At 38.4% G+C, this 21,707-nt stretch overlaps 1 protein-coding gene across 4 annotated transcripts in view; it reads right to left on the reverse strand.

The window, feature by feature from the left end:
• The window catches only part of CTNNA2 (catenin alpha 2), a 1,229,110-nt gene that overhangs the window by 226,197 nt on the left and 981,206 nt on the right, over positions 1-21,707 (reverse strand). For all 4 annotated transcript variants that reach the window (XM_029231357.1, XM_029231356.1, XM_029231354.1 and 1 more), the window contains one exon: positions 5,721-5,873. In XM_029231357.1, the coding sequence (XP_029087190.1) occupies positions 5,721-5,873 (153 nt within the window). The remainder of the gene's footprint in view (positions 1-5,720; positions 5,874-21,707) is intronic.

Raw genomic sequence — 21,707 nt, forward strand, 5'->3', positions numbered from 1 at the left:
ACAATTCCATAGGACTAGGGTAAATGAAAGGTAGACTAGACCTCAGAAAGAGTATAGACTATCTTCAATTAACTTCACTTGACTGAATTGAGATGGTTTGCCTCTCTGCTGCTCTTCAGATGACAGGATGAATTCTCTCTGGATAGAGAAAACATTATCTAGACTGCTATGGTCTGAATGTTTGTGTCCCCCCAGTATTCATACATTGAAATCCTAATGCCCGGTGTGATGGTATTAGGAGGTGAGGTCTTGGGAGCTTTGTAGGTCATGAAAGTGGAATCTTTATGAATGAGATTACTGTTCTTAATTTTTAACTTTTTATTTTATATTGGAGTATAGCCAATTAACAACGTTGTGACAGTTTCAAGTGTACAGCAAAGCAACCCTGACATACATATGTACGTATCCACTCTCCCCCAAACTCCCCTCCCACCCAGGCTGCTACATAACATTGAGCAGAGGTCCCTGTGTTATACAGTAGGTCCTTGTTGGTTATCCATTTTAAATACAGCAGTGTGTATATGTCAATCCCAAACTCTCTAACTATCCCTTCCCCCTACCCTTCCCCACTGGTAATCATAAGTTCATTCTCTAAGTCTGTGAGTCTGTTTCTGTTTTGTAAATAAGTTCATTTGTATCACTTCTTTTTAGATTCTGCATGTAAGCGATATCATACAATATTTCTCTTTCTCTGTCTGACTTACTTCACTCAGTATGACAATCTCCAAGTTCATCCATGTTGCTGCAAATGGCATTATTTCACTCTTTTTAATGGCTGAGTAATATTCCATTATATATATATGTACCACATCTTCTTTATCTATTCATCTGTCGATGGACATTTAGGTTGCTTCCATGTCTTGGCTACTGTAAACAGTGTTGCAATGAACATCGGGGTACATGTATCCTTTCAGACCATGTTTTTCTCCAGATAGTGTATAAAAGGGACCCCCACAGAGATCCCTCTCCCCTTCCACCATGTGAGAAGTTGCCAGCTATGAACCAGGAAGAGGGCCTTCACCAAAACACATCTATTCTAGGGGCTTGATCTTGGACTTCCCAGCCTCCAGAACTGTGAGAAATATATTTCTTGTTTTACCGGCCATCGAGTTTGTGGTACTCTATTATAGCAGCCTGAATAGATGAAGACACAGACCCTCTATATTTTTTCATAAGCATGTTTGCCATTCAATCAAAAATTACCCAGTGTACTAAAAATAAATAATAATAATAATCAAGATAAAATCAAATAATAAAAACAGTCACCATAATAAAGTCTCCATTTTGAAAGCCTTATAAGGCTCCATAATCACTTATTTAAACAAGTACAAATTCAATTAAATGAAACATGGCACATTCCAGTCACCAGGCAAACATCAGAGGTGAATTATAAAGAGTCTTAACTCCATTTTGAATATTTGACTGCTGACAGTGTTTAAGTCTCACTCTTCTCCCTTTTCCTCTTGCTCCACAACTGGGCAAACTGATAGGAAAACCCACCTTTTTTGGATGCCAGTAGGGAAATTTGAAGAAACATTCAAGATCCAGCCCCTCCGTGGAAATCTTGACTCCAGCCCCACAGCTTGATAAAGACCAAAAGCACCTGTTCATCTCTTTGCTGAAGCCACTGTGGACTGGCTTGGGCACCTGCTCTGCTCTCTCTAGAAAGTCCCACTATGTGAGTAAAAGAGCTGTTCATACCCTCTTGGTGGCTGCTGTTGCATCATCAGTCTTGAAATCCAAGCTGATTTCAGGGGCCAGGGAGAGTTGCCCTCTGTGGGGCAACTACAAAACGGAAACAAAATTGATCCAAATATTGGAGTTCTTTGACTTGGATTTTTAAAATAACTCTGATTAATGTTTTTGTTTGTTTGTTTTTTTGGGTTTTTTTTGTGGTACACGGGCCTCTCACTGTTGTGGCCTCTCCCGTTGCGGAGCACAGGTTCCGGACACACAAGCTCAGCGGCCATGGCTCACGGGCTTAGCCGCTCCGCGGCATGTGGGATCTTCCCCGACCAGAGCACGAACCCGTGTCCCTGCATCGGCAGGCGGACTCTCAACCACTGCGCCACCAGGGAAACCCTTGATTAATGTATTTTTTAAAGGAGATAACCTGATAATGAATTATACCAGAGAACTGGAATCATTTAAAAAAAAAAAATGAATCAACTAGAAATTCTTAAATAAAAATTGAACTCAGTAGATCAGTTTTAAGCATATTGAACACAGATGAGTGAGCTTAAAATTAGGTCAGTGGAAAATAACCAGACATAAGTATAGCTTAGGAAGAAACTTATAGCCTTAAATGCACATATTTTTAAAATAAGAAGGGCTAAAAATCAATGATATAATTATCCATCTCAAAAAGTTAGAAAAAGAACAGTAAGTTATACCAGAAGAAAGCAGAAAAAAGAAATACAAAGATTGGAGCATAAATAAAATTTAAAGAAAAACAAAATCTATGAAGCTGAAAGCTGTGTTTTAGAAAAGATTATTAAATTGATCAAACTCTTACAAAACTAATCAATTAAAAAAAAGAGAAGACACCAATTAGCCATATGAGGAATGAAAGAAAGAAAGAAAGAAAGAAAGAGTAGTACAAATTCTCACACATTAAAAAAATTAGAAGAAATGGACAATTTTATGCTGAAAACTTACAAAATTAAATTTAAATAAATTCCAGAATACAACTTACCAAAGCTGACCCAAAAGGAAATAGAAAATTTAAATAGTCTTAGGTTTAAAAAAAAAGAATCTGTACTTTAAAAAATCTCCCTCAAATAAATACCCAGGCTCAGATTGCTATATCAGTGAATTCCTCCAAATATTTAAAAAATATATAATGCCAGTCTTACACATTCATTCACTCCCAGAAAACAGAAAGATGGAATAATTTCTTACTCATTTTTTGAGGGAAAGCATAATTTTGATACCTCTGAAGGAGAATAAAGGAGACAAAAATCATACAACTGTCTCAAAATGTGCAGAAATTTTGTTTTATATAACTTTATGCGTATTCATGATTTTTTAAAATTTTAGTGAAGGAATAACAGAAGACAGCTAAATTAATCTACTAAAAGTATCTGCAAGAAATCTAGAACAATCAATATAATTCGTGGTAAAATATTTAAATTTTATCACTGTGATCTAAAAGTAACAGAAATATCTATTACCACAATATCGATCTGAACATCTGGCTAGTGCAATAATGCAAGGAATAAACAAGATACAAGGACTGGAAAAAAAGAAATACAACTGTCATAATTTTCAGACAACATGATTGTGTATACAGAAAATCCTAAAGGCTACAGTCAAAATTTGGCATTAGTAAGTGAATTTATCAAGTTAATGGATATGAAAATCAATATACCAACCAAATTTTTCATATTATGGACACAGAAACTAAGGCCCAGAAAAGTGCCCAAGTCCATGCAGACACTTTCAAAATGGAAAAATGGTGACTCTCAGCCCAGCACTCAAGTTTTCTTACATGTATGCATCTGCAATGAAGCACTTGTTTGAAGTACATAAGCTACAGAAATGTTTTCAATTCCTGTTCACCTCTAATCAAACACAGGCTAGTGCATACCCTAGCCATGGCACCTCCTGGGTATCAAGAAATTCTAAAATGCTGCTGCAGTGACCACACAGGGGGAAGGAAAGGAACAACTAAGGGAAGCAAATCAGCAACGGTCTGAAATGTGGAGTCTGAATGACATGAAGCTACTGCTTCTGGCACAAGTTGTGGATCAAGGATCACCCAGAGTGGCTGGATTCCCCTTCAGTGAAACCTACAGATGGGATGAAGGGAAATGGTGGGTGTGTCCAGGGTCTATCACAGGAGAAGGGAGAAAGAAGAGACGAGTGGGCTACTTGGTCCTGGCCTCACATTTACACAGGGCATCAAGTTTGAACTTCAAACATCATCTACAAATGAGGTTACACACAGAATTACAGAAAGACACTGACAGGACTGAAAGTAGGAGATGTTTATCATATAACTTTGAAGTCATGTCCTTTGCTTCGTCCTTAATGCCTACGACACTATGAATTAACATTCTCTATAAATTCTGCAGTTATCATGTAAATACTGTGATTATATGTGTGGGATGATGTATCTGTAGGTTAATATTATTATTTATTACATACAAATATTTTAAATATTTTTGTAGCACTCATTCAGCATTCTTTCTTTCCTCCTCTTCCTCTCTGTGTCCTTCTACCCCTTTTCCTCCTTCTTTACCTGCTCTTTCTCAAAATAACAGAAAGGGCCAGAACTTCCAAGGCAACCTTGGAAAGACTCTGGATTCTTCAATGGCCAATTTGGAGCTTGGAATTTCTGTGTGGAATGTGAAGACTAATAGGGTGCTTGCCCCATCCGTGGGGACAGAGCCAGAAATACTGTCTTGATATTATAAGTATGACCCTGTCTTTAGCTCTAGTCTGGTGTCACCTCAAGACACTGGAGCTATGGTAGGAAGTTCAAGGGTTTTATTTTAGTAGTTTCAGCTTTTGCATGTTCAGCTTGTCAACTGCCGTCATGGGTGATATCTCAGCCTGTGTCCTAGAGGACCAGGGGCCTCCTCGAGGCTTGATGTAGGACTTCCTGCAGGCTGAGTGTTCAGCCCCAGAAGCGACAGCAGTGCTGGATTAACCAAAGAGTGAACCAAGCACATGCTTAGGGCACAATTAAATTGGAGCACAACCCCATCACTCACTGCAAGAAAAATGGAGAGTATTTCATATCTGATGAACTTATTCAGAATTTAATTTTGCCATCCAAAGAAAATAAAAAGTAATTTATTTAATTTATAGCTTGCATTTAAGTTGTCTGCAGTTTTGAGTAATTTTATTTTATTTTTGGGTTACAGTGGGGCTATACCAGTTTTTGTTGCTGTTTTTGCTGTTGCTTCTAAGTACTCAGACCCTGAAAAAGTTTTAACCTGGCTCTGATAACCATTCCCTTAATTTGCCAGGACCCTTGCCCTCCTTGACTCTTTTTCTCTATCACACACATTTCCTGTTCAGCATCTCTCTTTTCTATGTAGCCCCACATCACTCAATCCAACCTTTGCCAAGCTGTTGGTTTTCAACTCTTAGATTTAGGCAGTCTGGTTAACATTTCACTTTTATTTTGTTTCCCCTGAACAGTATTTTCCTCAAAATCACACAGCACAATTTTGCGTTTATAAAGCAACTCCCACAGATGTCTCTAACACAGAGAATATACTTAGGATCTGAACTTACACTCCTACTACTGCCCCAAGATCCTTCACCAGGAGTTCAGACATCTCTTATAGGGAGGGGGGATTGATTTTTACATGTTCATAATGTGGCCAGCTAATCCAGGCTTAGGTGAGTGGAGTGGAGATGGGGACGAAAAGGGAACAGTGTTTAAATCGCCTTTTGGCAATTTTAATTCTATTCCCTTTAATCAAACCTGGTCTTCAGAACTTTGGAGGGTCCTTTCTATTGCTCCTGTTTCAGCCTCTGCTTATTGTTCAGGAAAATTGGCAGACATGTTTCAGAACACGTTTAGAATTGTCTAATACAGAGAGGAGAGATTACTGAAAACCTGTTTCCTTTGCAAGGGATGGAGTCAACAGAAAATAAAAGAAAGATCCAGGAAAACCATAGAAGGATGGCCTGTTGAAATTCCAAGAGACATGTAGAGATTAAACCCACTGATAAATTCTAGTCTTGGGCCTCTCTTGACTTACCTCCACCAGCTTGTTGGCATGCTCGCGGAAAACCTGGGCGTATTCCTTCACTTCCTTCTCATTCCCACTTTTTGCAGCCTCAATGAGAACTAGCAAAGGGACGTTGGTTTCCAAGAAAGAATCAGATATGTGATCCATCACTGCTTTCCGAAGCTACAGTGAAAACAAAAACAGAAACACACACAATTAAGGAACAGAGGAATTGTCTATTTGAGCATATTACTCATTTAGCCATATGAATTATATTACTGCCTGGAAATAGTTTTTCTAAAGTCCCAGTTCTCATTGTCCACAGGCATAATGTTCCAACTCTCTTTTTAATCTTGCTGGTGCTTATCACATCAAAGGAAGGCAAAGAGATATGACTGACGAATGATTCTGAATTAACTGTATTGTAGGTCAACTTGAAAGTTGACCTACGCATGGCCTGTAGCTCATTACATTATAGGCTCTCCTTATCAAAGTTCTGCTCTCATCCTTCATTGGCCAAATGTCTCCCTTCAGGTTTTGAATCTTGATTCAGCTCAAAAACTTGGGCTCTTTAGAAAAAGGAGAAATCTAGGCATCATTCAACAGGTGGGGAGAACTTTAGGTGAACCGGGCCTTGAAGCCACCCTAAAACATTACCGCTCTGCAGTCTCCTACCCTTTATAGATCCACTGTTTGTATTTAATGGAGGTGGAAACATGAAATATCTAACGATATCAAAAATGTGTCTGCCCAGGTGCCATGATGATATAGTTGCTGTGCTCCAGAAAGAAGTACTGACAATTATTCTTCAGGGTAAGTTAGAATAAACATGCCCAAATTTCTAACAGTGCATAATTACACATCATTCCCACATTGTTAAAATGGGAAGCAGGGCAGCTGCATGAAAATGAAATGAAAGTGTACTGAACAATTATCTTAGTGCTGCTTTGTTCATAACTGTCAGAATGTATACAGGGAAAAAACACCCCAAATACAAGTAAATACGAGAGAAGATGATAAACAATGTGTATATTTTCCAAACAAATATTCCTATTCAGGAGTATTCAGTCAAATCTTTTGACAAGGTGATACACATACATATTTATCATTGGTCAGAGGAGAATTTTGCACAAATCTCGGTTCCTTTTTGCACTAATTACCATAAAGTATGCATGTGTATATGTATAGCTTAGTTTTGGTTCAACTCTGGATTGAGTTGGACATTTCACCATATAAAATATAACAAAGCCTATGGAAAATTAACATTAATTAGTTACTCATTTAGCAAGGTGTGTTAAATTTCTGCTTGGGAATAATGTTTTTATTGGTGAGCTCATATATTCTGGGTATATATGATGTGTCAGACAACTAAGGTTAACCAAGATCTTTACATATCACATTACTTAGCCCTCACAACAATACTATGAGATAGGGACTAGTCTTACGCCAGTTTTTCAAATGAAGAAAGTGGGACTTGGAAAAGTTATATAACTTGCCTGCCATCATAAGGTGGCAAGTAGCAGAAGCCACTATGAAAAACCCTGAAGGGGACAGTGCAGTGGACACTTGAAACTGACCTGGCTTGGCTCTCTTCCAGGACAGAGACCCTCATGAAGGAGAAACTACTGGGAGTGAAATCAAAATTGAACTGGATGGGGACAACAGAGATAAAAGAAAGGGAAAGTCCAGGTAAAGTGGGGACAATTGTCAGAGCCAGGCTATCTCACCAGTCAAGCCACTGTGTTGGTTTTTTTTAATCTTAAAATTTTTACTTTGGTAAAATATATATAGCATAAAGTTTTCCACTTTAACCATTTTTAAGTGTACAATTCAGTGTCATTAATTAGCTTCACAATGTTGTACAACCAACACCATCATATAGTTCCAAAATATTTCCATCACCCCAAATAGAATTGTATAAACATTAAGCAAAAATTCCCCATGCTTCCCTCCCCCCAGCCCCTGATAAATCTACTCTCTGTCTCTATGAATTTGCCTATTCTAGAACATTCATATAAGTGAAATCATACAGTATTTGTCATTTTGTGTCTAAGCCACTGTACTTTTAAATGTTACACAAAAGTAACAGGAGTGAGAGCTCTGTGAAGCTAGAAGACCCATCTGCTCTTCTAGCTTCTGTCTAAACCTTCAGGAAGATTGAGTTCACATAAAAATGAGCAACTTGAAATCATCAAGGTCAAAACTCACATAAAATTATTATAAGAAAAATATATCATCTCTACACAAACTAAAAGCATGCCAGAAAAATATGCCTGTAAAACAAATTAAAACTGTAATCTACTATTTCAAACATATTAAAATACACTAAAAATTGATGCAAGATATGAAAGAACATAAATTAGAAAAAAATTGTAGGATGAGGTCATGAAACTCAGAAAAGAATTATAAATAAAAGAAAAATCATTTGAAGACTAAACAAGAATGAATAAACACAATTGCAAATGCCTCAAGAGAAATAAAAAGAGAAAACAAGGAAAAATTTTTACCCAAAATAAATTTTTGAAAAAGAGATTTAAAAAATTTGAGTAAAGGTGACAAATATTGGAGATAGGCAAAGAAAATTCAATTTATGGCTACTAGAGGTCCCTAAAGAAGAAAATCAAAGCAAGAAAACAGAAAGAATACTAAGAACTCTAATTCATGAAAGTTTTCCTCAATATATATATATAAAATTTTCAATTAAAGTGTTATTATATAAATATAATCACTTACATATTTATTTTATATAATTATTTTTAAATATATAAATTATATTCTTTATATATTCAATGTAGAAATATATATTCTATATAAAAATATATATTATATATATATAAACTATTTTCTGAAAAAGCGTATCATGTACTTGAGAAGAGTGACCTATACTGTCAACCAAGAAAACTGGATTCTAAAGAAAAAAGGGGCAAATCCTTATGTACTTAGGCAAATAGAGCATGTGACTTATAAAGGAAAGAAAATCAGATGATGACCAGACTTTTCAACAGCAAAGCTTTTGCCAGAAGAAAATTAAATACCATATTTAAGATACTCAAGGGAAGAAAATATGAGCTAAGAATTTTATAACCAGCAAAACTGACTTTCAAGGATATAAGCCACAGACCAAATTTGATCAACATGCAAGAACTCAGAAAATATTGTTGCTATGAGACATAGGGAATCTGTTAGAGAACAAACTTTACCTGGCAAAATAACTAGGAAAACATCAACATAATATCTAGAAAAACATAAGTACTGGCAGTGAGCATTCAATATATACATGTTTATAGAACTAAGAATATAGGATAGTCAAATGGGAGAGAGTATAATATAAAATGGATGTATGCTCTGGCAATGAAGAGGTAAAAATGAAAAGAGAAAGGGAATCTTTTTTGTGAAAAGATTTTAACTATCTTATGTAATTTTAATTATAATGGTAGTATGAAGATTGCTATTCTAACACTATTGTGTTTCAAGGTAAAATAAAGCAAACAGTTATGAAAGTTTATTTCTCATCTCCTGTGTTCTTGCTAACCAGAAGTGTTGGTGTGGAAGAAAGATGATGTAATATAGAAGAGGTTAAGGAAAAACCCTATAATCCTAGATCTGAAGTAGAAATATCAGTATGAACACATGAGATTTTAAAGTGAAAACACATACACACACACACACACACACACACACACACACACACATACAATTTCCAAGTTCTGTCCAATGAAAAGGTCTAAGAACAGTGGCCAGCCCAGTAGCAATGAACATCTTGAAATACAATTTTCCCCTAAACCAAACTAGGACTTCTTAGAGAAATGGTTGATTCCAATTTCTTTGGGGCTAGAAATATACAAATAGCCTGAAATATCTTATTATACCAGACAGCAAAGAGAGATCAAAGACTACTAGGGTCATGTAAAAACAACTCAGGAGGCTCCCACTTGGCCAAAGACTAGACAATTTAAACGTCACAAAGAATAAAAATTCCAGTGTCTTGAAACCCATCAAATATGTTTAAATGAGTTTATAATGACTAAAAAATAATAATAATTAATTGGTCACCTTCAGAGGATGACAAAGAACCAATTCATTTATCTTGGAAGAATCAAGAATACATCTTGCCTTTCCTACATGAACTGAAATTCTTTGTAACGAGGAAAATGTCTGTCTATAAATTTAGTCCACTTAATAAATGAAGACAAAATGATAGAATATCACCATTTTGCAACCTTTAATGAATTAAGACATCAGACAATGAACAATAGTGGTTGAAAACATCACAAAAAAGGTACAACAATTTAAGAATTGTGAATCACTATATTGTACACCCATAACTTATATAATATTGTATATCAACTATACTTCAATTTAAAGAAAGAGAGAGAGAACCAGACATTATGTGCCTTCTGATGAAACAGCACAATCCCAAGTATGGTGATGCCAAAGGGATCAAACTTGAACATGGTAGAAGCTCTGGATCCCCTTGGTGGTTTACACAAAATATAGAAGACAGAATAACATATGGGACTGCATCACACATATCTATTCAGCTAAATGCAAACTCCAGAAACCTTACAGTAAAAACCATCCGGGTTCCTCAACAGATAGATTATAAGCAAAAGAAAGGGATGGAAGGGGTTGCAACAGATTAAGAGACTAAAAAATAAATCCCAAAACGTGGGCAAACCTAAACTATATCATCTGAAGATGAATATCAGAGTGATAAAACCACAAAGGAATACAAGGAAGTGAGCATTCTCAAAGTCAGGATAATGTTGCTTTCTGAGGGAGGCAGGAAATATAAAAGGCGTTTCTACGGAGGCTGGCAAAGTCTATTTCTTGACCTGGGTAGTGGTTACAAGAGTGTTTGCATAATGATAATGCTTATTGTGTGTGGATTTCTATATTTATGCTTTATTTTATAATTAAAAATTTCAAAAAAGAAAGAAACATTTCTCATGCACACTTTTCCAATTTTATCTAGATGGAATACAGACATGACCCCAAGGTGACCTGGGAAGCCATGAATTGAAGATGCTGTACAACCCCTGTTCCCCCCAATCAACCTACACCTGAATACATGGAGGAGAGCTTCCCAGTGTTTTGTCACTGGCCCAGTATTGTTACATGATTGAGAATGCAGTTCTATTTTGTTGGAGCTGTTGCACATTTTGAAGTTTATTAGTTATAGTAGTTGGTCTGTTCTAACTTAACTAGAACACGTTGAAACAGATCTCTTTTTTTCCCTGCCAATTCTGTCTTCCTTTAGGCTACCTTTCCTTCTCTTGATTCTTCCTACTTAAAAGGTGGGCCCCAGGCCAGCATCATTGCCTTTTCCTGGGAGTTTTACAAAAGCAAGCCTCAGGCCCATCCCAGACCTCCATTTCAATCATAATCTGCATTTTAATAAAAAGCCTAGGTGATTCCTATGCACAATAAAGTTTGAAGAGCACCGCGCTAGAAGACCTATTGTATCAGTTAAGTTCTTAGTTGCCAGCATTAGAAACTGATTTTGGAAGGTTTAAGCAGAAAAGCTCTCCTGTTAGTTGAAAGAAAGAACAGAATACAAAAATGTTAGGACAGGGTTTCCCTGGTGGCGCAGTGGTTAAGAATCCACCTGCCAGTGCAGGGGACAACGGTTCGAGCCCTGGTCTGGGAAGATCCCACATGTCACGGAGCAACTAAATCCATGCGCCACAACTACTGAGCCTGCGCTCTAGAGCCTGCGAGCCACAACTACTGAGCTCACGTGCCACAACTACCGAATTCCACGTGCCTAGAGCCCGTGCGCCACAACAAGAGAAGCCACCACAATGAGAAGTCCGCACACCACAATGAAGAGTAGCCCCCGCTCGCCGCAACTAGAGAAAGCCCGCACGCAGCAACAAAGATCCAACACAGCCAAAAATAAAATTAAAAAATAAATAAATTTATTTAAAAAAACTGTTAGGACACTGTGTCTTTCTGTCATTATCTTCTGATGCAAAGTCTTAGGCAAATGAACCTGATTTTTATCTGAGTGAAATACAGACCCAAACTCTGGGTCATGTGTAAACATCTAGTTGCAAGGGTGAAGGAGGAAGGTGTTGGGAGGAAAGCACTTTGTAAAAACAAGTGTTCTGGCCATTTTAGCTTCTTATATACCAAAATTTATATAATGAGGAATTCCCCAAACATAGGAAAGGAATTCAGATGCTGACTCAAAACCAAAAAATGGCCAATAAAGAATAGATCTGGTAGAATAATAATTCAGGTACTCAAGCATGGGTGGAAGGTGGAAAAAAATAAATATATTTATAGGAAAAAATTAAAGGTGAAGGGTTGTCTGTAAGGAACAATATCAGAAACTATGGTCTGGGACAGGAATGGCAAGTATACTGCCACATTTCCTTGCTATGCCTACACCAGACATGACTAATCAATCACAGTGTTCTTTTATTCTGAGCTCAAACACCATTTCATAATCCTTCTTAGGACAGTGTTCCAGATACCTAATGCCAATAAATCCTATTTCTTCTGCAGAAGGAAAGCTTTCTTTCTTTGCTGAACCTTACCTGCAATTTAAGTGTTTTTGCATGCAAACCTTTAGGTGGATTGTCTCCAAGCATCTGACAATCCAGTGCCATCTTGATTTTCAGAAATAAGAGTTAGCACCCAAATCTAGGCTGGGCTCATGATATTTAAGAAATGGCTGATTGTTTTAACATGTCTTGTCATTTAGAAAGATGTTTAGAAAAATCTTGTTAAGAATAATAGTATTCACTTCATTGCAATGATGTAAGATACACCAATCAAGGTCAAATTCAGGGTAGATCGTGATTTTAAATGGGCTCAAAACTTTGAACCTTAAATCTTTCCATGGATACAGCTGCTCTGGGCTCTTCACAATCACTGACACATTTTACCATATTTCCTTAAGCTTTGGGGTGTAATTGTTATTAAAAATGAAATATCAAAACAACAAAGTGTCTGGGCCAGGAGCCATCTAGCCTAGGGGCTTGACAAGAATTAAGCCTCATTAAGTCAGGCAAATTTTAGCCAGTCTGAAGGTCAATTAAGGTAATCAGTCAGTGCAGTAATCCACCCAAAACCACTTTAATAAGCTAAGGTGCTGCCAATGCACACAGTGCACTGGTAATGACAGCACTGCTCACAGTTTGGGATGGGGGTGGGGGCAGCTGTGGGGGGAGCAGAGGCATATCTATGAAGCTTGTGCAAGAGCACTTAGAGAATAATCAGTTTTTTTTTCCCTTTATTTTGTTTTATTTATGAGAAACACATAAAATCCTTTGGTCATTCTATTCATTATCCTAATGGCACTACCTTCTGTGAAGCAAAATCATTTTAATTGGGATACCAGCTTCTTTCCTTAATGAAACCAATGACTTCTTTAAAAAAAAGAAGAAGAACAGTTCATCAGGCTTCATGCTTTTCTCCATATACCCCTCTCCCCAGTTCAGGCCCTACTGAATCAATTCAAAGCACAACTGTCATCATTAGAAACACCAATGTGCATGGCCCTAAATAACAAACACAGGATGGTTTAGTTTAGTCAGATAAACAGTCCATGCCCTCTAGATTTCTCCTCTAGGAGTGCTGATGCAGTCAAGATAACAGTTGATACATATCTTGCTGATGGATTAAAAAGCACTGAGTAGATAACTGTAGTAGACTTGTTATATGAACGGCCCCATTCTTCACCCTCCTCTACCCAAGCCCATTGCCATGTAACTCTGTATTGTCCGCCTTCTCTGGCTCTGAGCTGGGCCATGTGGCATGCTTAGGGTCAGTGGATGTTGACCATTATGATGCATGCAGGGGTGACTTTGCTTGGTCTAGTGGACTTGCTTGGTTTAGTTAGTCTGCCATTCTCATGAGTAGGACATGCCTAGGCTAGACTGCTTCTCCCAGGAGGAGGGAGACAAACATGTGGAATAGAACTAAGTCACCTCAGTCATTCCCATCAAGACCATCTTAGGTCAGTGAAGAGCAACTGAACCCATACACATGAGAAGGCTTGACTAAGGTGACCATCTTAGACTACTGGGCAACAAACGCTATTTCTGCATGCCATTGAGATATTATACTGCGTTACTGTGACAAGAGATGACTGTCACAGTAACTAGAATAAGTTTTTGTGGTCACTGAACCATTTTTGGGGGGAGACACCATCAAAATCAATTTCTGATCAATCAGTTGACTGGTTGGTGTCATTCTAACTCAGTTCTTTGGCCAAAAGCGCTGGATTAACAGTAGTCTGCTCTATATGTACAATTATAAGCTCTGGGCTATGCTTAAAAACAACACAGCTGCAATTTCTTATTTTTATAGATTTAACAAATTATTTAGTTTGAAATTGTACTGAAAAGACAAGTCTTGGGGACTAGGACAGGGAAGGGTTGGTCAGGGATCATCCTGAAGAATAGCAGCAGGTGCTTGGCTCCTTCTGCTGGCTCCATTTTCTGTCCCAGTATGCACAGCACCGTACCAAAGTCCCCTTCTTACTCCACAGTAGGCAAGGGCAATTCCTTTCATGGGAAGAGAGAATGAAATATTTCCTTAGGATCCCAGGCAGTGCTGGGTCATCATGGATCTCCAGATGGCCTCAATCCAGCATGTACAAGCAGCTTTCCTTAGTGCTGGTAAAAATGTTAGCCGAACATGGAGCCCATAATCGCTTGAGGCAATACAAGGAAGCAAAAGAGAGATTGGTGGAATGGAGGGTGAACGCAGAAGGCAGAAGTGGATTGCAGCAGTGGGCCATGGAGAAAAGGGGGCAAAAAGGGGAGCAGGAAAGGATTGGGGAAAATTAGTATGTCATAATAGCAGACTTTAACGCTTATTTTGTGTCAGACACTGTTCTAAATGCTTGGAATAACTCAGTTATTTCTCTGACAAGACCTGGGTACTATTTTCTCCATTTTATAGGTGAGGAAACTGAGGCAATTGAATGTTACTTGTCCACACTCACATGGCTGATAAGTGGCAGTGGCAGGATTTGAACCCAGGCTGGCCCCAGAGTTCACGCTCTGAACTAGTAGTATATGCAACCCCTCCTTTGTCAAAATTTTTCCAGCTTTGCATACATTATTGACTGAAAGCAAAGGTATATAGATACTGATGGTGCATCAAATTCCAGGAACATACGTGATCCAGCTTTCTGGATGATGAGTGAAGTGCATGAAGAATTCTAGAAGACTCCCCCAGGATAATAAAAGAAAAGAAAGAAAAAGAAAACCCCAGTAGAGAGGATGGGAAACAGACCCAGGGGCAGATGGATACCCCAAGAGGGAGTAAGTTGTCCCTCCAGAGGAAGAAGTGATGCTGAGTCCTAATGAATCCCCATTCCAGGAGCTGAAAGGGACCTCCTGTCTACTCACTATGAGACTCTGTGACTTCCTGGGGCTTTATGAGTCTGTAAAGAAAAAAAAAATGGAGGACTCATGGGTCAAGATATGTCTACTGCAAAAACATGTCCATGGGTCATGCTTGCTTTTATGTAACTATCTTATTAAAACTTTTTGGTCAAAGTGTTTTTTCTTTTTTTTTTTTTGGCAGTATGCTGGCCTCTCACTGCTGTGGCCTCTCCCGTTGCAGAACACAGGCTCCAGACGCGCAGGCTCAGCGACCATGGCTCACGCGCCCAGCCGCTCCGCGGCATGGGGGATCTTCCCAGGCAGGGGCACGAACCCGTGTCCCCTGCATCGGCAGGCGGACTCTCAACCACTACGCCACCAGGGAAGCCCTGTCAAAGTGTTTTAAAACAGTAAATTGTCAGATTCTCAACAAAGGCTCAAGTCAACGGAAGTGAGGGTCCTCCCAGAAATGATTGGGATCCACTTCCCCTGCTTTCAGATGGTAATTATGGTATGTATGAAAATCTATAAGCCAGGTGGTGACAGAGGTTAGAAGGGATTTGCATTATTATAGAGATATTTTTGAAAGGTGCAGATGAAGGTTAATACTGTGACAATCTAGCATTCTAGTTTTTTTTCTCATTCTTAAGAGTTTTAGGATCAAATTATATTCATCCTAAATATATCTATCTATTACATAGTCCATGAGCAAAGGCACATCCAAAATTGAGAGCCAGAGTCCTAAGCAGCCAGGACCAGGGACACCTTGAACTTGGTATCATCCAGCAAGTGCAGGGACTCATAAATACTGCCTTCATTAGCTCATGAGCCCTGTGATTTGTGTCTCTGATGAATAGGGGCACAATTTTTTGACCCCTCCAGTAAACAGGCAATGTAATTCCTCTGTAAATTGACTATTAGAATGGTTTAAATGCCCTTGCCTACAAGTTGAAAGGCATAGTTAACACTTTTTACATAAGCTAGAAGACCAAAATTTAGCTATCAATCAACCAGGGCAGAAAGGAATGACTTGACAAAATCATTCGTTAAGTCTGACAGGAGTCAAGAACACAAGGCTTTCTTCCAAATATTTAAATGTATGTGTGACAAGGGAATATTAATTGCCTAAGACAAGACATTTAAAGGTATTAGCTCAGCACTACCGGTCTATTTTACCCAATTAGCGCTAGTCATCAATGTAAACAACTACATTTTCTTCAGCAAACCAAAAGAAATACAGTTGATGGATCACAACTATTCTAACAATTCACCTTCTTATTTCATAAGAGGGCAGAGTGATAAAAGGATAGAGTTTAACTCACAAACTCAAGAAGAAGAATAAACTGTCTTAAAAATGACCAAAATGGTCTGCCAATGGGGTGGGACATGAGGAAGGTATGATGTGTATTGAGCCACTTTCAAATAGATACTGCAAAAGTGTTTTGCACAAAGTTTAAAAATCTGCAACCATTTGATGAATATGAAACAGTTCTCTGAAAAAGACAGTTCAAGAAAAAAATGGCTCTCCCCAGCCAACAAGAATCAGAGAAGCTTAAACTTGGATGAGATTTTGAAGGCTGTATGCCCAATTTTAATCTAACCAATGAAAGGACATCTCTGCAAATCTTTTTAATGGGTAGACATTCATTCTTTCTCTAATTTCAGTTTTATTGAGATAAAATTGAGATTAAAATAAAACTGTAAGATATTTAAAGAGTACATCGTGGTGATTTGATATACATATACATTGTGAAAGGATTCCTCCCATCTAGTTAATTAACATATCCATCACCTCGCATACCTTTTTTTTTTTTTTTTTTGGTCAGAAATTTAAATTCTACTCTCTTAGAAAATTTCAATTTTACAGTACAGTGTTATTAACTATAGCCACTTTATTATTTACATGAGACTCTCAGACCTTATTCATCTCATAAGTTAAAGTTTGTACCTGTTTACCAACCTCTCCCCATTCTCCCATCCTCCAGCCCCTTGCAGCCACTTTTCTATTTTCCACATTTACGAGTTTGACTTTTTTCTTTAAGATTCCACATATAAGTGATACCATGCAGTATTTGTCTTTCTCAGTTTGGCTTATGTCACTTAGCATAATGCCCTCAAGGCTCATCTATATTGTCACAAATGGCAGAATTTCCTACTTTTTCATGGCTGAGTAATATTCCATTTTGTGTGTGTGTGTGTGTGTGTGTGTGTGTGTGTGTGTGTATTTTAAATATATCTCACACCTGCTTTATCCATTCATCTGTTGATGGACACTTAGATTGCTTCCATATCTTGACTATTGTCAATAATATTGCATGGACATGGGAGTTCAGATATTCCTTTGATATTCTGTTCTCATTTCTTTTGGATATATATCCAGAAGTAGAGGAGCAGATCATATGGTAGTTCTATTTTTACCTTTTTGAGGAATCTCCATACTGTTTTCCACAGTGGTTGCACCAGCTTATACTCCCACCACCTCACCGACACTTGTTATCTCTGGCCATCGTAACAGGTATGAGATGATACCTCATTGTGGTTTCGATTTGCATTCCCCTGATGATTAGTTATGTTGAGCATGTACCTGTTGGCCATTTGTATGTCTCTTTGGAGAAATGACTACTTGGGTTCTCTGTCCATTTTTAATGGGATTGTTTCTTTTCCTGCTGTTGAGTTGTATGAGTTCCTTGGATATTTTGGATATTAACCCCTTAACATATATATGACTTGCAAATATTTTCTCCCATTCCATAAGTTTCCTTTTCATTTTGTTGATGGTTTCCTTTGCTGTACAGAAGGTTTTAGTTTGATGTAGTCCATTTGTTTTTGATTGTTTGTTTGTTTTTGCTTCTGTTGCCTTTGCTTTTGGTGTCAAATCCAAAAACTCATTGCAAAGACCACTTCCAAGGAGCTTATCCCCTATGTTTTCTTCTAGGAATTTTATGGTTTCAGGTCTTATGTTCAAGTCTTTAATCAATTTTGAGTTGATTTTTGTATATGGTGTAAGACAGGAGTCCTATTTTATTCCTCTGTATGTGGATATCCAGTTTTCCTAACTATTTATTGAAGAAACTACCCTTTCCCCATCATACATTCTTGATTCTAGTTGTTCATTCTTGTAAAGGTAAATAAAGGCCTCTTAATAATCTGTCTTCAGTTGTGCATTTCAACATCTTTTTCTGATCTCACAGGGGGAAAAAAAGGATCCATAAAGAAAAATCTACACAAATGCCACATTAGTATTAAAGAGATTTAAATGTTAGACCAAAGAAAACAAATAAGAGTAAATGCACAAAAATAAAATGGGGTAGGTAGTAATGCAATTAGCTCAAAGGAGGCAGGGACCTTATTATAAGAGTAGTAAGAAATTCACAGAGAGGAAAAAATATGCTTTATCTCTTTCTTTATTCCACTGCCTCTATTCAGTAATTGGTGTTCACTCATTCATTCCTTCTACTAGCATTTGAAGAGTTCTGGGTGTACCAAGCACTATGTTTGACCAGGGACACAAAGAAAAATAAGACAAATCATCTATTCTCACTCATTGCGAAAAATTCCTCTGTTACCTCAATTCCCAATTACTAATAAAGCTACAGTGATCAACTTAACCACATATACTTGACTGGCCTCATAAACGCTGCTTAGAGGCAAGCATGAGTTCCTCCTATTCAGTGTATTGGAGGCTGGCCTAGGGAACACCCTAAAAGAGTCCAAATTTGTTAATTTCCTTCACATCATATTACTAAAGACTTTTCCTCACTTAGAAAGGTTCTCCCAGGATTCCTCCACCTCTCCATCAGAACAGACATACTTTCAAATATGCAGTTTGTTAGCCTGGAAGGTTTGGTATTTCAAAAGGGTGGAATTTTAGGTAGCATAGGTGAAGGTGGAAAAGATATTTCTAGTATAACACCTTGTTCAGAGCCCTTAACCCACACTGAAAAGCAGACCGATTATTCTGTGTATTTGGAAGTTCTACTCAGTTTCTGGCTGCTTATTGCCCTTAATATTAATCCTGAGCATGCTCACTTTTATAGCTTGCAGAGAAATTTCCTAGACATTATTTCATTTGACCTTATTTACAATGTCATGGTAAGGGTGACAGATGTGGTTTGCAGGGCAAGCATCATTTTCTTTGCTATATCCTGATAGACGAGGAAAGGGAGGGTCCATTAGTTACACATAGAAAATACCAGTCAGGTCTTCTGGTTCCAAGAATAGTGCTATTTTACTTAAGGTCTATGTGTTTATGAATCTGGCTGTTCAAATTCACAAATCCCAATTGGACAAAGATGATCTTTTTTTCCATCCTTCACTCCTACACCTAGTCAACCATTTACCCCCAGCACTATATCCCCTCAGGCATTGCTTACCACAAAGGAGGATCTAAGTTTAGATAGCTGGATATTTCATGCTGAGTATTTATTATCTGCCATTGATTAACTGGTATTGAATGGGCATAAGCTGCTTGAATCCAATGTGAGAGAGTCAAGAGTTGTATCAGATAAGTTAACTCTAGCAAGGACTCTTAGGAATTTTATGAAATATTGCTCAAAGAAAGATTTGATGCCCTCCCGCACCACCTGCATTGGCAATTGAGAGAGATAATCATTGAATGGATGGTTTTATAGAAGGCTAACAATAGAAGCCTATAAAAAGTATATTAAGAGCAAGATACAGAGGAGAACAACTCTCTAAAACCCTATTTCTTTCTAGTGGGGTCAGTTCTATAAACCTGCCACAGTGTGGCAGGATTTGTACCAGATAGAATCATCTGGCCCCATACTTCCATATTTCTGGCCATTCCACATTACAACACTAGTCCTGTGGGTCTCAGAAGACTCCCCAATGTAAATACAAGAGCCTCCGGGAGGATCCCACCCAAAACTTACCAGTTCCCACTCCAGGTATCAGATGAGTGACACTTCAGTTCACTTGAGCAGGATGGGAAACTTGGGGGGATAAGATGCTGTTGGGTAAGGGAGGATGGATGATGGGCACTTACTGTTGGTACATATGTCACTTGTAAATGAACCTCTAAAACTTCTGACCATTTGTGGTCATCAAAGAGCCCATCCCATTTTCTAAAAGAGAAAGCCTTTCACCCATGCGCCCCTGCTCTAATCCAGTTATAGATAATCGTGTACCTCTGAGCTAACTTCTCTCTCCCGAGCTCTGCCACCGTACGCTATACTTCTTCACTTCCTGTCTTTAACTATTGCGCAGCGTTTCCAACAGCTGCTGAATTTTTCCCTAGAGGAGCTTCATTTCAGACAGAGCCTTAATGATTACTCCACATTTCTAAGTTTGCGGAAATCCTATAACATGACTGATGTTATCACCGTTTAAGGGAAAGGCAGGAGACAGTCAGACTTCAGGTCTTTCAGTTTTTCAGGAGATCTGGACTCTTACACCATATCTGTTTCATCTCAAACAGACTCTTACTTCTAGAGCATGGGTTGCCCTACTTTTCCTATAAAAGGCCAGACAATATATAATTTGGTCTTTGCAGCCAGTTGGTCTCTACCACAACTACTCAACTCTGCCATTATAGAACAAAAACTGACAATACAACTTCTTTACCTAAACAGGCAGGCCAGATTTGGGCCACAGGTTTGCAGGCACCTGTTTTATGTGGTTTCATCCATGGATTTTAAGTCTTGCAACCTTATCACTCTGTCCATGTCACTCTGTTGCTTCACTAGTACTGCAAATCCCTGGCTATTTCAAGCTCCATTCACCCACTCTTTACTTAGAACTGAGCCTCTGCAGCACCCAGCAGTTACCTGCTTAAGAAGAGAAATAAGGAGGCTAGAAATGGCCTCAAGAGTCCCCAAGGGGCCAGTCTGACTGCTTTACTTGACTCTTATTCTCTTTGCCTCACTCTCTGCTAGAAAACATAGGTGATTTCAATGGTGTCTAAGCAATTCCGTTTCTAGCAGACACTTTGAGGCAAAGAACAGAGGAATGGTTAGCTGTAAAAGCAGTAGTTGTTGACTTTTCCTAAAAATTCTGTGAACTAGGAGCGTATCTGGTTGGGTTGCCCAGCCTGCTCATTACCTCAGTAGGTGTTCTGACCTGGACTGGACTCCAAATCCTGATGTTTCCTCCTAATTTGGCAAACGTATTGAGAGTACTTCCACAGACTGGACAAATACACAGAGAATGCACCCAAAGAGCAACAGACAAGCTGGTTGTTATGGTAATTTACAGACACAATGAAAGTCACAAGTAATCTACTTTCACCTGGTTATTATGGCATCTATGGCTACAACCTCAGGGTCACATTGATCTAAGCCTTCAGATTTCAAAGGAGGGGCTGAGGGAAATCTGCTCAGTCGGCATGGTTCATTACTGCTGCCTTCTTCCTGCCCCTGTGACTCTGAGCCCTCCCTCTCCCATGTTAGCCTGCCTGGACCTCCCAGCTCGCCTTGACCAAAGGTGCTCTTCAACTTCTCTGTCACCCCCTTCATGCAGCCGCAACTCTGACTGCAGCTACTTAAAGGCAGCTTGATCTTCACTGAAATTGAAGGGATCAAATAAAGGTATAGACGTACTGCCCTTAAGAGTTAACAGGATGGACGTACTCATGAAAAACCAAGAAATTGTGGAATGAGAGAGGAGGTACTGAGACTGGTTATTCACCCAAACTTCTAACAAGCACTTATGG

Source organism: Monodon monoceros, unplaced genomic scaffold, assembly GCF_005190385.1.
Source record: "Monodon monoceros isolate NGI ecotype Baffin Bay Population unplaced genomic scaffold, NGI_Narwhal_1 Super_Scaffold_19, whole genome shotgun sequence".
NCBI lineage: Eukaryota > Metazoa > Chordata > Mammalia > Artiodactyla > Monodontidae > Monodon > Monodon monoceros.